Here is a 16,715-nt window from a genome sequence, read left to right on the forward strand (position 1 = left end):
CACAAAGTGCTTAAACAATCAAAACAATACTTAATAAAGTACATACTTTAAAGGTCAAGATGATACTGAGAATTAACAGAGTAGTTCCAGAAAGTCAAGGAAAGGCCTGCACAAATAAAAGTGTCTTAAGATGTTTCTTGAAGGAGTCAGTAGATCATCAAACACAGAGGAAGATCGTTCCAAAGCTTAGGAGCAACAGCCTGGAAGGATTTCTCTCCTCTAGTCCGGAAGCGTGTTCAGGGACCATCAGTAGATTCTGATCCACAGACCTCAGAGCCCGAGCTGGGGTGTAAGGCTGGATCAGATGTAAAGAGCACCATAAAACATGTATAAACTGTATATATTTCAATAAAAAGGGTTTAGATTTATATTTCCGTTCTGGAGAAAAGCACCTGTTTTTGAAAGCATCCAGAGTTGATCCTGAATTGAAGACTGAGCAGATCCAGATATTTCTCTTCAGGTTCTAGTAGAAGAACTCACATTTCTCCGATCCTTAAAACTCTTCACTGGCTTACAGTTTCTTTCAGGATCCATTTTAAAATTCTGGTTCTTACTTTCAGATCTATTCATGGTCAGACTCCTCCTTACATCAGTGATCTGATCCAGACTTACAGCTGGGCTCTGAGGTCTGTGGATCAGGATGTACTGATGGTTCCTGAACACGGTTCAGGACCAGAGGAGAGAAATCCTTCCAGACTGTTGCTCCTAAGCTTTGGAACGATCTTCCTCTGTGTTTGATGATCTACTGACTCCTTCAAGAAACATCTTAAGGCATTTTTATTTGTGCAGGTTTTTTACTGATTTTCTGGGACTCCTATGTTTGTCTTATGTGTCTTGGCCTTCTATAGTATATGTTTTAACTGTGTATTGTTTTTCGATTGTTAAAGCACTTTGTGACCCTGGTCTCTTACTTACTTACCTTCATGTGTGAAGAAGAAATGTGTATCGTTCAGTCAGCTACCTCCCTACTTCATATCCTTTAATTCCTATTTGAAAATAATTGTTATTTGTTTTTTGGTTGCTTTTATCTGCAACACCTTTAACATTTATTCATAATGCATTTTACTTTTTCTTCCAGAAAATCCTAGTTAATATTTGAAAAATGTTGATCTCATTGACATTTGCTTTTTTACCTTTCTGTTATCGTTTATTATAAAATCTTAATGGAACTGACTATACAGAAATAAATTATAGTCTGAGAAAATAAGATTCATAATAAGTTTTTTTTTACACATAGAAACCTTTAAACACATGAGCAGAACCAGCATCTTAAACTATAAATATGGAATAAATGTTATTACTGCAATGCTTTCTTCAACTGTGATATGTGTCGTTTGGTTTGAAGAAATAAAAGTGGATGAATGAGAGACAATACTCTAGAATGAGCTGGGGAAAGGGGTTTTGGGGGGGTTGTACGTAGGATTTATGTACTTAATGTTAAAAGAAAGTTTTTCTGCATTAGGACATTGAGAGATATTGGTTAATCTGCAAGAAAGTAAGTAAAGTAAGTAAAGCTGGGGTGTAAGGCTGGATCAGATCAGTGATGTAAGGAGGAGTCTGACCATGAATAGATCTGAAAGTAAGAACCAGAATTTCAAAGTTGATCCTGAAAAAAACTGGCAGCCAGTGAAGAGTTTTAAGGATCGGGGAAATGTGAGTTCTTCTACTGGAGCGAGTCAGAATTCTCGCTGCAGCGTTTTGTATTAACTGCAGAAAAACAGAAAAACAAAACGAAAAAGGTATAGCATGCAAGAAAACAGTATTTGTAAGGTGTCAACACTAGGATGCAAACCTGGATTCCTAGATCATTACCTGAACTAGCACTTTCTGTCCTTCACTAATAAAGGTTTTTAGTATCTGAAGAACATCATTCGTCCCCTTCAGATGTACAAATCTATGAGAACCACACATGAGTATAATCATTTTGCATTTATTAGTAAAATAAACTCTCATAAAAAAAATGACACGTTCGTTCCCACACGACTGAAGACGTCTACTGCCTGGTATCAGCTGCTCCAAGCCTTTCAACTTTTGTCTGTGCTGGAGTTGAAGTTGTTTCTTCATCTTTAACCTGCAATGAAAGAGCCACGTCGCAAGTTCAGCACTTTAAAATTGTACTTAACATATTGATGAAGCTTCACGAAACAGTGTCATGTTGTTAAGGTTTAGAGCTCCATCAGTTTAAAAATGACGATGTTTTGTTAGAACAGTTGTTCAAAACAAAGTTGTTCAAAACAAAAGGAAGAGACCGCCATCTAGTGGACTCTGAAAATAATAACACTGTTTCATGAAGCTTCATCAGACCATCACTACTTAACATGCTGCTCTTTTCTTGTCATTTCCAATCAGGGAATAAGAACAGAAAGATAACGGGATAAGAAACTAGAAAGAATGAGACTATTTGATTAGTAAAAACAATCAGGTTAGCTATAACACACAATCACAGGCAGTTGTCACTAAAACGTTTAACTACGACTTCAAATCTAGACTCACATCTGGCCTCAAGAGATAGTTTATACAACATTCATCATCATACATGTACCGACAGGGAACTGAGGCAGGAAAAACAAGGAGAAATTAAAATTCTGGTTAGGAATAGGCCATAATCAGAATCTTGATTGTACTAAATAAAATACTCAAAATATACGCATTAGTTAATATAGATATTATTGTTAAATATTAAAACCAAATATTAACTTCTTAGTTACCTAAACTTTTTCAATAGGATTCATATGTTGTAAGTGAAGAAATAAGTGGATTTTCTTTTAAACTAAGTACCTCTCTTAAAGGAACAATATGTTAGATCTTGACATGCTTTTAAAATCATATTTTCTGTAATGAGCAGTTAATTTTTAAAGGCCAGAACTTAGCAAACAGAGAAGCAGATGGAAAACGAACAGATGCAACACTAGACTCAGGGACTCATTAATTCCTCGTGATATTAGACTGTATAATTTGGAGTTTGGGGGCAGGAGTGGAGCAAAAGTATGATGTTATTCTATGTTAATCTTTGTATCCTTTTAGATTCCCAAAGGAGATCTCCAGAGGGATTAATAAAGTCAATCAATCCGTTTTAAGCTGTAGAGCTCTCATGCAAATGTTTTAACGCTTCAATGTCGCATCTGAGATCTAGAGGCGTTCTTCTTCTCTCCCTTCAGGGGTCACCACAGCGAATCAACGTCCTCCATCTAACCCTGTTCTCTGTATCCCCCTCTCTCACACCAACCAACTTCATGTCCTCTTTCACTACATCTATAAACCTTCTCTTTGGTCTTCCTCTAGACCTCCTGCCTGACTATACCAACCCCAGCATCCTTCTACCAATATACATCGCTATTCCTCCTCAGTACATGACCAAACCATCTCATTCTGGCCTCTCTCACCTTCTCTCCGAAAACATCTAACATGTTCTGTTGCTCTGACACATTCCTGATCCTAAACCGGATCTTAAAGCAACAATATGTAACATTTTGACATGCTTTTGAAATCATAGTTTCTGTAATGATTGGTTTCATTTTCAAAAGTCTTTCGCAGTAGAGTTGTCTTGCAAGTATTTTAACACTTTAATGGCGCATCTGAGATCTAAACACATTTTAAAACCTATTGTCGCTTTAAAAACGCCTTCTGATTCAATCTTTTATATCCTGGTTGGATCATTACACAGGCAGAGATGTGACCGAGCGCTAGTGAATTCAACAACTTATTAAGGTGGTAATAAAGTTTATCCATCAATCTAACTCACCTTTACGTCATCTTTCGATTTTGTTGGTGCTTCTCGTACTCTGATCGCAGCCGATCGAGACAGACCTCTGGTTTTATCTTTCGGCTTTGACTCCTGAGATTCTGGTTCTTTTTGGGGTATGAAGGTTTCAGCGCAGTCGCCGTACGCTCCTCTTAGCTCTTCAGGCTCATCGGGCAGCTTTTCGAAATCTGAATCATTGTCAGAAAGATCCTCCTCTTGACTCGATGTCTTCCTTTTACCATCCATCTTGTGTTCCGTGTCCGATGAACTGGCCATGTGTAGATTCTCCACGACGACTCTGGCCGGTCGCGCTGTTTCTCTGGGCTTCACTAGACGCCTTTGACGAACCTTCTGCGGTCGACGATCATCGTCCACGAGCCTCGACGCGTCACCCGCATTGATGTGATGTCCGTTGTCGATCATCTGGGGGCGCTCCTGAGGCTCCTCGAGTTCTGGAGGGGGTCGGTGTTTTCGGCCGAGGCGCAGTGGAGCAGTTAAGCCGTATTTGAAAGCCGAAGTCACGAATATATACAAGAAAAACTGTGGAAAAGGACAAATACAAGTTAGATGTGTCGTATTTGAATGTGGAAGAACAGTTTCAGCAATTAGTAGATCCAACCCCTATTCTTCAGACTCTCCCCTTAGGCCACGCCTCCTGAGCTTTTCCAACTTTTTTAAGGGCTCATTCAAATACACCAGAAAACATAGTGAGCTTTAACAATGAAAATGATTTACATTTTCAGTTATATTAATGGTATAGTATAGTAAATCTAAATTATCACCATCTTTTTTAGAGCAAGTTGAAAACATCAGCATTCAATTGAATATATAGAATGAAATCGAGCTTTAAAAAAAGGATTGTTGCCATTTTTTGAGGACAGAAGTGGAAGAATCACAGGTGTGGAAGTGTTTTATTACACTTATACACATAAAGAATACCACATGATATTTACCAAAAAGCTGAGCAGCATGGCAAAGAAACCCGGTATCTGCATTGTCACCGGCAGATCTTTTAGAAGCGCTCGTAGAAAGTCACTAAAGCCCTGTCCAAGGAGCTTCAGTGGTTCTGTGAAGCAGCTGGTGATGGTGAAGGAAATTGCCTGGGAAGGAAAAAAAGCACAAGATTCCACATTGATTTTTACTGAATGAAGAATTAAAACAAACATTCAACACATCATAACTCAACTTGTAGTGTTGAAAAAGCAGTAAATTCCAGGAACATTAGAAGTTATTTGGCTGCACATCAGGTCAGTCTGACTGGTGAAGTAAAACATAAGCAGAAAAAGGGAAGAGCTGGTATTTGAGGTTTAAATGACATTCTAGTAACGTGCTTCAATTTCACCACCTAGTCTGCAGCACATGTTTATAGAAATAGTAGTTGAAAATAAGCTTAATTTATCAGACACACAGTATAGATGAGTACACACATATTTGATCACCTACCTTGAATGGAGGAACAAGCAAAACTGGATTGACCATAAGAACCTCATAGTATCTTTTACACGGGTCATCCTGGAAGGTCCATGTGGTCCTGAACCACTCTGTGGGTCAGAGCAAAAGAGTATCGCCGTATTAAAAAATTAATCATTCCACGATATTAAAGGAGTAAATGGCCTCAAAGCACAGTAGGTGAAGCTCTCCGTCTAAAACAAATGTGAGGCTTTCTTTAAAAAGGTTTGGGAAGAATCAAAGAGGCGCTCACTTAATCAAAACACTGGAGGTGAAAATAAAATACCTTTCAGACTGTCACTCCAGGTAATTTTCTTTACACCCGTGCATTTCTCATATTCATGAGACATCTGTGCCATACTCTTCTGGTGGTCCGCGAAAGCAATCTGGTGGAAACAAACACTTCAATCTTCAACTCTAATTTTTTGTATTTTGTTTTAAATGACTCACCATGTACAGATAAAGCCAGTTCCAAGCAATGCTGACCAGGAAGGACATAACAATAAAGCTTCTCATTGACCACGGCGTTATGTGGACCAGAGCCATCACGACCAGCATGAGTAAGGCCATCTGAAGATTGAGAAGAAACCATTAGAAACAGTATTTGTGCTGCTCTTTGAAGACATTTCTAATAGTCTTCTAAAAGCAGTAACAATATCTTGGCTAATAACTAAACAGGCTTACTTTTAAGACGGTGTCGAGCTCAACACTAAACGTATCCTCAAATCGCCACTTCCAGGCCTCCTGGTCATGAGGTCGAAGGTCAACCAGAATCTGGCTCAGTACGTTGTCCAGAGCTCCAGTCCTCCTGTTCTCTTTATCATCCAAAATAGTCTGCAACTCGTTCAGGGATTGTTTGGACAGACTTATTGCAGCGTCATAGAAAACCTCAGTGGAGTCAGAAGGCTTGAAGAGACGACAAAATAATTCTGGTTACAACATTTAGTTTCCTTTATGTGACACAGATCGCATGGATCATTTAAGCCAGTGACAATGCGGAGCATTACTTCAGCAAAATGGTGAGCAATTATTACTACTTCTGTTTATAAAGACAATGATTTCTACACTTACTTACTACACTTTCTCTTTATCGAACCGCTCTCAACGAGGACTTACCTCTCCCACTTTCTTTATTTCCCTTAGAAGTCTGCTCAGGAACCTCAAGAAGACCGGACTAGACGAGGCCTGCTGTGAAATTGTTGTCATTTTCATCTTTAAATCCTCCATCTGAAGCATAAACAATACAAATATTTGGTTGTCGGCACTAGCATCATATATAGTTTAAACAAGGCATTTAAGATTCAGGTCATGGAACATAATACAACGATTTGAATGTGTCATAGAAAAATGGACGTCTAGTTTACTTTTGGTTGATTTTAATGACTTTATTTAAAGGACGTTTTTAAAAGTGGCATCTCTGGTAGACATGGTACCATGTATTATAGCAGAACATTTCCAAAAGCATTTCATGGAAGAAGCAAGTAAGTAAGTAAGTCATTTTTATTTGTAAAGCGCTTTTCTAGACCAGGGTCACAAAGCGCTTTAACAATCAAAACAATATTCAATAAAGTATATACTTTAAAGATCAAGATAAAACTGATAACACAACCGGAGTTCCAGAAAATCAAGGAAAAGCCTGAACAAATAAAAACGTCTTAAGATGTTTCTTAGTGTTGCTGATGCTGACCTGCTCTCAATAAGACACTAGTACCGTACGAAGGACTCACTTGTCTCCTGAGCTCAGCTGTATAGTATTTACAAGACGTCAAGTCTTCCTGACACGAGTCCTGGACCTCACGTCTCTTGGTGGGAACGTTTGGATAGTTGACCTGCTGTTGACAGATACTGGTTACAGCTGTTTCATTGCGGGCAAATAATAATAATAAATAAACATTTTAATACATAAAGACGTTGAAAACGAACCTCTTCGGTTTTCCTCATCGTCTTTGTAGAGGGGTCATAGTTCAACATATCGTAAGGGTCCACCCACGTATCATCCGCACGCTGACAGTTAGCTATTAAGAACGAGAAGCACAGAGACAAGACGAACATTTTGGAGAAAGCTAGCGACATATTTAAAGTCATAAATCCGCTGTTTCGGACTAGAACACGAGTCAATTTGAACGCCATCCGTGTTGTTGTTTTCGTTCGCAATGCATCATGGTAAGTCGCACCCTTTGAGTGACGTCGTTGATGACGCTACCACACGGCAGCGTTTTTTTTTATTGCAAATTATATTATTATACTATTTGATTTTCTTTTATCATGCTGCTTATTCCAACCCTTGTGACGTCATCGATGACGCTACCATTGACATAAATACATGCCGCATCGACTGTAGACGGATGTGTATAAAGCGCCGCCATCTTGGTACAGTGTCATCAGAGGCAGCTTTGCATTAACAACTACAGGGACGGAGGTACTACTCAATCTTAAAATACAATTATTAGATGAATTCTGGACCAATGTTCAAACGGTTTGGTCCGTATTTGTTTCATCTATCAAATTCATCATATTTAAAATATTTTTTTTTAATATTAATATAAATATATATAATAATTTCTATCTATCTGGTCTGAGGTTTGAAAGACAAACCGCGTGAAAAAAGCTTGACAAATAAGAGATATATGATCTCTTTTATAGTGTAAACACGTCATTCCTCTATAGACGTAATGCACTGTAGGAGCGAGTGGCACTGTACCAAGATGGCCGCCCTGTATACACAATATTATGTATACATAATAATCTTTTTGCCAAAATTATCATCATCATCAGGCCAAAACTAATCTGTTGTAGTTTAATGAAGTCTAGTAAGAGAACTGTTGCCAAAAATTACTCTTTAGCATTTCCTATCTTAATACCAGTCAGCTGGCTTTTACTGCCAACATGATCTAAGATGCGTCATCAAGATAATACAACAGCAATCTGTATTTCTGAATGGGATTGATATTTTATTATGAATTTATGTACAAACATACAGTGAAGTAATTACATAAGTAATTATTATTTGCACACAAGTACAAACTCAGGTTCACCGTGAGCACTCACATCATTTTACAATCCATTCTAACAAGTTGTTCTTCAACAGATCAGCGAACAGCTCAAGAGAAGTCGGACAAAGAAAATAAGAAAGAAAAAATACATGATTTTACTAAATCTGTATTGCAGAGACATTTCATAATGCGTGTACACAAAATCAGAAAGTTATTTTCCTTTACGGCCTTTGCCGACCTTCCCTCCTCTGCCTCCCTTCGCTCCCCCTTTCCCACCACGTCCCTTTCCTTTGGCACGTTGTTCTTTACGCTTTTCTCCACGCATGTCCTTCTTCATGCGACCGTCCACCACCTTGAAGATCCCCTTGACCCCGGCAGGCCGTCTCACTTTTTTGCCGGCTCCCTTCTTGGACACCACGTACGTGATTTCTCTCTTCTCCTTTCCGATGCCTGCTTTTTTGTAGATGCTGCAACAGAGGAAGTGGTTAGAAAAACATTCCTTGAATGGACAACGATGTTTAAAAAAATAACTTTTGGTCGTACTTATTAAGCTGAGACATCTTTTCCTTTTCTGAGATGTCCACCGTGTTCACGACCGCCTCCGCCTTCTTCTTTGCCGACTCCATCTTTTTCAGCATCTGATTTTGAAATAATTAAAAGCAATTACTCAGCATGTGTCTTTGGACACACAGTTAAACCACTTCTTACCCTCTTCTTCTTCCTGGCTTTGGCTTCTGCGACTCTCTTGATGGGCCGGGCGTCGATCTCCCTCCACTTCTGTTTGTACTCTTCCACCATCTCTCGAGTCACTGGCACTGGTTTCTTACGATGTTTCTGCTCATCGTTCAGGAACCATTCTGGAACCTCCCACTGCTGCTCGGATGAAGCATACCTGCAAAAACAAACGGATGATCAGCAGTGAAAGTATGAACGATCCTAAACTTTGGAAACTAATGTCTGCTGAGCTGAACACACTCAAGGGGAGGTAAGACAGTCGAAGATAAGTCCCTCAGGTCTACAGAAAAATGCCAAACTCCTGTTTGCTCAACCGTCTACCGAAGCAATCAGTTATAAATACTTTTTAAAAGCACTCATACAATCACTACTTTAGTCAACATTCTAAGGTAAGGTAAAACTTTATTGTTAAATTGTTTAATTCTCAACTTTTCTCAAGTCACATTTTAAAGGGCACCTAATGTGCCGATTTAAGTGTCTCTTAAACTGTTCTAGGACCTCTATTATACTCATCAGTTTTTTTCTTTTTGCACAAAACTCTCCTTCAATAAAGATATTTACATTTAGAAAATACGCTTAAGGCCCGCCCACTTAAAATGGGTTGTTTTGGCTGGTGAAGAAATCTCATCCAGGCAACCACGCCCACTCTGCTCTGATTAGTCACAAAAACACTAGTTGCATTCAAGGACTCATGTATATTTCAAACTCACCCCTAAAACTCCCATTTTGTACATTAAAAAAGATTTGCTGCTTAATGTACACATTACAAAAACAACTAATGGCAGAAGTAACTCTCACCATGTTTACATAAATATTTATTTTGTTTTACGATTAACATGCAGGTACTGAACTAATTTAGGGCTTCTAGGGGAGGACACCTGCACCAGTGTGACGTCAGAATGTTTAATTTAAACCGTAATCTCATTTGGCGAGATTTAAGACGGGAGAGAACTTTATTAAGTAATCACTTCAAAATTATTAATGATCTACTGCATTTTGAAGAGGACAACTTCAACATTTAGAACATGTGAAGAAGTCAGGATAGTTGGGTTTTCACATTAGGCGCCCTTTAATATTAAACTAGATTGACTTTATTATTTTCTGATCTAAATGGATGATTCGAGTAAGATATTGTTTTTGGACAACATGGGAGAATAAAAAAAAAGAAGCTACTAATGTTTATAAACACATGTTTACACTCACCTGTGGAAGGACTCATCTATCAGGTCTCTGGTCCTCTTCTTAGATGTGGCGATAAGGGTTCCCAGGGCGAGACCTTCAGCATTCAACACCCTGGACTTCTTACCTGCAGACAAACGAACATGCAGAGAGTTTAGATATGTTCCTAATATGCAGAATAAAAAGATGATCGAAGTGATAAAAAAAAAAAAAAAACCTACTAGTGCTCTCAATCGGAACGACTTGGAAGTCGTCATCGTCTGCTCCTCCTTTTCCTCCTGCTCCTCCTTTGGTCTTCTTCATCTTCGTTATCTCTCTGATAAGTGACAGGAAACATTCATCGTTAAAAACTGAACTTTTGGTCACAATAACTTGAAAGTCTTCACACTCACCCTTCATCGTCACTGCTGTCGTCTGTATCGCTGTCGCTTTCCTTTTCAACCGCTTTACTGGGTTGAGCCTCGACTTTCTGCACTGGTTCTTGTACAGGTACTGGTACCGGTACTGGTTTTGTTACCGCTGTGACTTCACTGGCCTCCTCGTCTGCCTTCCGCTTCCGACCTTAACCAAGAAAAAAATTGACCAATTATTTTGCAGTTAAGAAAAAATGTTTAGAGACAAATTAATACGTTTTTGAATAACTCCAGTGAAAACAAGTTTTATATCAAATTATAAATTATTTTACACATTCAACCAGTTAAAGTGTAAAAATGTGCATCACTTCCATAATAGCAAAATTATATATTCTCTCACATACAATATTGCAATGACACTATCCAACACTGGAGGCAAATATGTTTAATCTGAGGTGGTGTTGCTTTAAGATCACTTTTTTTCAGATGTTTAAAACCACACATTAGTGTTAAAACATATTTTAAATGCACTCAGGAGTCATTTATAAATGGTCATCAAAGAGGAGAAGATGAAGACTTGTGTTAATGCCATGTGAGAATAAATGTAAAGACAACATTTCAATGCCAACTTTATGAACTCACCCTTCGGTTTACTTTGGAGCCACTCTGTCTGCTTGAGCTCAGTGTCAGCATCTCCTTCTAGGTCGATTTCAGAGAAGATGTCCTGCAGGACGAAACATCAAAAGGTCATAATCAAGTCCAACAAGTAACGGTTTAGAAGCTCCATGATGATTAAACATCTGTGTAGCGCAGTCACTGTAATCCTCATGTTGCATGTAAATTATGCATTATATTTCTAAATTCTGATATTTACTGATGCATTCATTATTGATTTCAAGTAAAAAAAACGTGTGTTCAGTGAAGGCATCTACAAACCTTGCTGAACCACAGATTGGTCTGTTTCTGCATTCTCTGATCCTTTCCTTCTAGATGTACAATTAACCCAGTGTCGTCCTCTGGCTCTTCTTTTTCAAACGCCACCCTGAAAGAGACGAAACAACGTTGATAAAAATGTGATATAAGATCAGAGTTACAAAAAGTTCATGTCGGGTTTTGGAAAGTGTTGAACTTTGCTCAAATGTGTTGAATAAATCTCAGTTAAGCAGACAAAAATATAAAAAAACTTGTTTAAACATTGTAATCACCATTGATGATAAACCTAGATTCATAATAAGTTTGACATATTAAGGGGAAAACATTGAATCAAAGAAATGTATTTTGACAGATATATTTTTTAATTCTTTGACTATTAGAAGTGTGTTCAATGTCCTTACTTCTTTGGTTTCTTCTCCTTCTTCGTCATCTCTTTCTGTTTCTGCTCCACATGTTCGAGCTCATCGTCGTCTAAATCAGAAGCCAGGGACATTTTGTCCTCATTATCTTCATCACTAGAAATGTGGACGTCGTCGTTGTCGGAGTCAAACAGGTTTTCTGCCAGCTGCATGTCGCCCTTGGAAATATCCGCTAGCACCTGAACGTAATAAACACAGTCAATTTATTTTAAATATGGGGTCAAAAGTAGACCTGGACACCTGACCAACAAGTTGGATGAAAACAAACAAAGTGAGTTTAGTGACTTCACCTTCTTCTTTTTGATGGAGATGAGGGAGAACATTGACGTGTCTTCGCTATCAGCAATGGAGACGCCTGGCAGGTCCATCTTCATCTCCACTCTCTCCCTTTGCTTCCTCCGCTCCTTCAACAGTTTTCTCTTTTTCCTGCAGGCAGTTTTTCAGAAGTAGTAAGCAGAAATACTGACTGGAAATAAATGAAACTTTTTATGAGACTTTTAAAAATTAAATGATTTGCCCAAAATTGTTATTTCCGCAAAGATTCAAACTGGAATTTTGGGGGCTTCTAAAAAAGCATGTCCTCCTTTTTCTTTGTACCGTTTCAAATCTGCAAACTCTTCAGCTTTCAGCTCTGCCAGTTTCTTTTCCATCTCTGCCTCGTCCTCCGCATCCTCCGCATCCTGGTCGTTCTCCTCTTCATCGTCTTTCTCCTCTCCTTGGGTCTTCTTCTTGTCGGTCTCTTCCTCTGAAGCTCCTTCCTCATCCGAGCTCAAGCTGAACATCAGTGAGAAAGACACTCAATCAACTCTTCATCCAAAAGATTTCGTAAGCAAATGATTCGCAGGATTGTTTAAAGACCTGATGCCCTGGTCCACCCGTCTGGCATCCTTCAGTCTTTTGGCTATGAATCTTCTTAACTTTGAACGCCAGCTCAAAAGTGACCTAAGTAAAAAAAAAAAAAGCAATCTTTAGTCACTACACAATCTTTTAATTTCGTAAATTTGGAAATGTCTCTGCATTGGGCTTACCGGAGCTCCTTACGACCCAAAACCTTGATATCACGACAACACTCCTTGATCTCTTTGGTTGTGCTCCTGTGAGACTCCAAGTCAGGATTGTCGAAGGTGATCTGAACATAACAGAGAAAGCAAAAGAAAAGCGTGAGGTTCCATCAATACAAAAAAACATCCTTTTTTTTTATTTTGATATTTCATTCATACTTACTGCACTGGCTTTTCCGAGAAAGTCCACTGGGTTGTCGGCTCTCAGAAAGGTTGTGACATTGAAGCTGTGGTAGAGGGTCAGATCGCCATCGGCATATCCCTCTGCCTGCAAGAGAAACAATCGTCTCAGATGAATTAGTAGACATTTTAACAGTCACAACATGAATTAAAACAATTTTAAACTTGTCTTCTAGGAAATTGTGAATCATATTAAAAAACAAAAACCACAGCATACCTTTGGTTTCTTGTCTGGAATAAGGTCCTTCACCGTTTTGGCTTGCACCTCCACTTCTTTGAACGCGTGTTTCGGGTCAAAGAATTTAGCATCTACTTTATCAGGGGCAAGATAACCTGGTGAAGTAAAGGAGAAGGTCATTGGTTTAAGGCCCATTTGCAGGTTTGGCAATAAATAAAATGATCATGAAGATCAGTTTTACCCTGACAGACGACAAATATCTCAGCAGATTCATTCCTGGAAGCCTGAGGCTTTGTAGCCTGAACCTTCTTAAAGAACTGCTGAAAGATCCACATGAGTGGCTGGTAGTCTTTGGAGCGGAAGACCTTGGTGACAAATGTTCCACCTTTGTTTAGGAATTCGCAGGCCAACTTTAAGGCCATAAGAGTGAGGTGAGCTGTAGGGGGAAAAAAGGGTCAAAATTGGAGATAAACGACAATAATAAAAATGTAACTTGTGACACCCACCTTGTGTAAAAGCATCATGCTGCCAGTTTGCTCCCACATTTGGCGCACCATCATTCAACACGACATCAACCTTCCATGTCTGCAACTCCTTTTTAATAGCCTAGAGAAAACAATGTGATCTATTAGCATTAACGCAGGGTGATAAAACATGACTATAACTATTCAAACATTACACTACATTTCTATCTCTTATGATAATATGAGGGAATTTGGATTTACCTGTTTACACTTATCTGACGTGATGTCCTCCTGCAATGTCACCACGTTAGGAATCGGCTTAATGGGCACCAGATCAACACCTGCCAAAAGAATATGCATTTTACACAGAGCAAAATCTGTTTGAGCTCGGATCACCTATAGTTAGTAAATTAACCAATTTACACATTGAATAGAAAATGTACTATATTATAATACCTTATTTTTTAAGGAAAACATCAACTATCAAGTAACAGGGTGAATACATTTTGAATTATTACTACAATTTATTTTTTCCCTTTTTGCCCCTAAACAAAGTTGTTTTCTTACATTTTCTGTCCTTATTGGTAACTTAAATAGATAACAATGACATTCTGCTCCTGTAGGTTTAGACTTACCGATGATCAGACTGGAAATTGGCATGAATTTGGACGCCACTTGCAACCTTTAAGATACAATCACATGGTCAGCACTTTGGAAATACATTTAATTGTGAACCACACATTCTCATATTCTGTATCACACCAATCAAATTAACTGTTCGATATATTCATGTAATGTATTCATGTAATGTAAAGAGACGATTCTTTATTACGTAATGAATTATCCTTGTGTATTTGCCGTTTCCTGGATATTGTCAGTGGTCAATCAGCACGTTTCAAGTTTAATCGGTCTTTCTGAATAGCGGTTTAACTGCGTTTGCATCGTTTTCAGGATCAATCAATACTGATGACGTACAAAACATGTACTAGTTCACCAGGAAAACCGAATTTGACATGGGTCAAAAATCTCTGACAACATGTTGAGACAAAACCCCCTCACAAGACATCTGAGGCAAGTCAAATATTCAGTCGAATCTCTATAATAATATGCGTTATACATTTTTCTGCCAAATATCTTTTAAGTTGATCGATTTGCATGTCTTTTTTTTCCTGACCTGCCGATTGCCTGGTCCATTGTAGACCGACTAACAAGTCCTGTTACTCTCCTTAATGTTTTTCTATTACTGTATATTTAAACAACTTATGGTGCGTTTGTCCAATCTGGGTTCTTGGTTTAATTTAATGTGAATTCATTGATTATTAACATCATTATAACATCATTAAACTTCTTTCGTTTAGCCAGCTTTCCAGTGATACCAATCTTCTTTTAAATGGGTTGACATATTAAGTAAGTTATGACATTTAGAAGGTGGGATTTAACAAAAGGGTCACACATTAAATATTGAACGCTATTGACTTAATGTAAAGAAGGTTGACGAGAAATGAGTGCATTTTTCTGCTTTTAATAATCCATAACTTTCTTAATATTTATCAAAGGAAAATTATACTTTACATGTCTGATAGTACTTGTTCCATATAAATAAATAAATCTTTTACACTCATTTTATGTCCCAAGAGTGTCATTGAACTCACCATCCTCCCGGGGCAGCACACAGATCCACTAGCGCTCTCGCTTTCTGTAAGAACTGGAATTTACGATTAAGCTGGATCAACTTGAAGGACGAACGAGACCGATAACCTGAGAAGAAAACAAAAAAATAAATAAGTTACAAATCTGATGGACAGCTTAAGAAATGTCACCTGGTGCTTTAAGCTAACCAGCCTGAAGCTAAACTACACATAACTCGGCTCTGTTGACATCATTTACCTGTTTCTTTGGCTAAATGGTAAAATTTATCCTTCCTCGTCTTTCCAACTTTGAGTTTCTTCCCCATTTTTCAGCCTTAGTGTAACAATAGTTTAGTTTAAACTCGAGTCCAACACTGAGGACGTCAGTGTTGGAAAACAAACACGTGTGGGACTCGTTGCTTCTTCTTCGGTTCGCACATTCATTCGTATGATTACTGCCCCCTGCCGGACCCTGAGTGTAACTGCATGCAGTTCTGGTGACGTTATACTGTATCCCGGATGTTTTCTATACTTTTTTAATTTATTATTTACCATATTTAGATACGCGTTTATGGAATAATTTTCTATAATACTAGTTATTAATTACAGGTTTTAAAAACGGCATATTGATTTAATATCATAAAGTAAGTACGTAAGTAAGTAAGTATTTTTTATTTATATAGCTCTTTTCCAGACCAGGGTCACAAAGCGCTTAAACAATCAAAACAATACTCAATAAAGTATGTACTTCAAAGGGCAAGATACAACTAATAACACAACAGGAGTTCCAGAAAATCAAGGAAAAGCCTGAACAAATAAAAACGTCTTAAGATGTTTCTTAAAGGAGTCAGTAGACTCCATCAAGGGCAAAGAGAGAGGAAGATCGTTCCAAAGCTTAGGAGCAACAGTCTGAAAAGATTTCTCTCCTCTGGTCCTGAGCCGTGTGTGTGGAACCATAAGTAGATTCTGATCCACAGACCTCAGAGCCCAAGTTGGGGTGTAAGGCTGGATCAGATCAGTGATGTAAGAAGGAGCCTGACCATGATTAGATCTGAAAGTAAGAACCACAATTTTAAAGTTGATCCTGAAAGAAACTGGAAGCCAGTGAAGAGTTTTAAGGATCGGAGAAATGTGAGTTCTTCTACTTAAGTAAGTAATTTATATTTATAGAGCTCTTTTCCAGACCAGGGTCACAAAGCATTTAAACAATCAAAACAATACTCAATAAAATATGTACTTAAAAGGTCAAGATAACTCCGAGAACAACACAGGAGTTCCAGAAAATCAAGGAAAAGCCTGAACAAATAAAAGTGTCTTAAGATAAAGCTTTTGTAAATTGTGTGATTTATTTCTTCTAATAACAAAAAAAGAGTAAATGCATTCAAATGTGCTCACAGAGGG

General features: G+C 38.2%; 2 protein-coding genes across 3 annotated transcripts; both read right to left on the minus strand.

The window, feature by feature from the left end:
• Positions 1–1,914: 1,914 nt before the first annotated feature.
• Positions 1,915–7,346, minus strand: clcc1 (chloride channel CLIC-like 1). 2 transcript variants are annotated; one of them, XM_087783615.1, is made up of 10 exons: positions 7,115–7,346; positions 6,919–7,020; positions 6,308–6,418; positions 5,876–6,097; positions 5,642–5,761; positions 5,478–5,577; positions 5,186–5,283; positions 4,696–4,842; positions 3,743–4,282; positions 1,915–2,071 (listed from the first exon to the last, which is right to left on the minus strand). In XM_087783615.1, the coding sequence occupies exons 1-10, from the start codon at positions 7,319–7,321 to the stop codon at positions 1,994–1,996; spliced, it is 1,725 nt and encodes a 574-aa protein (XP_087639741.1). In that variant the 5' UTR covers positions 7,322–7,346; the 3' UTR covers positions 1,915–1,993. The 2 variants fall into 2 exon arrangements, with proteins under 2 accessions (XP_087639741.1, XP_087639739.1); XM_087783613.1 differs by having other exon boundaries at positions 6,919–7,023.
• Positions 7,347–8,121: 775 nt separating this feature from the next.
• On the minus strand, positions 8,122–15,731 carry ftsj3 (FtsJ RNA 2'-O-methyltransferase 3). The gene is made up of 21 exons (XM_087783616.1): positions 15,574–15,731; positions 15,339–15,444; positions 14,322–14,368; positions 13,948–14,027; positions 13,729–13,828; positions 13,464–13,658; positions 13,262–13,377; positions 13,028–13,132; positions 12,832–12,932; positions 12,662–12,745; positions 12,401–12,577; positions 12,094–12,229; positions 11,786–11,982; positions 11,388–11,493; positions 11,094–11,175; positions 10,491–10,659; positions 10,320–10,414; positions 10,123–10,225; positions 8,893–9,076; positions 8,728–8,822; positions 8,122–8,651 (listed from the first exon to the last, which is right to left on the minus strand). The coding sequence occupies exons 1-21, from the start codon at positions 15,638–15,640 to the stop codon at positions 8,396–8,398; spliced, it is 2,601 nt and encodes an 866-aa protein (XP_087639742.1). The 5' UTR covers positions 15,641–15,731; the 3' UTR covers positions 8,122–8,395.
• Between the last annotated feature and the right edge of the window lie 984 nt (positions 15,732–16,715).

Source organism: Callionymus lyra, chromosome 2 (genome assembly GCF_982586985.1).
Source record: "Callionymus lyra chromosome 2, fCalLyr1.hap1.1, whole genome shotgun sequence".
NCBI lineage: Eukaryota > Metazoa > Chordata > Actinopteri > Syngnathiformes > Callionymidae > Callionymus > Callionymus lyra.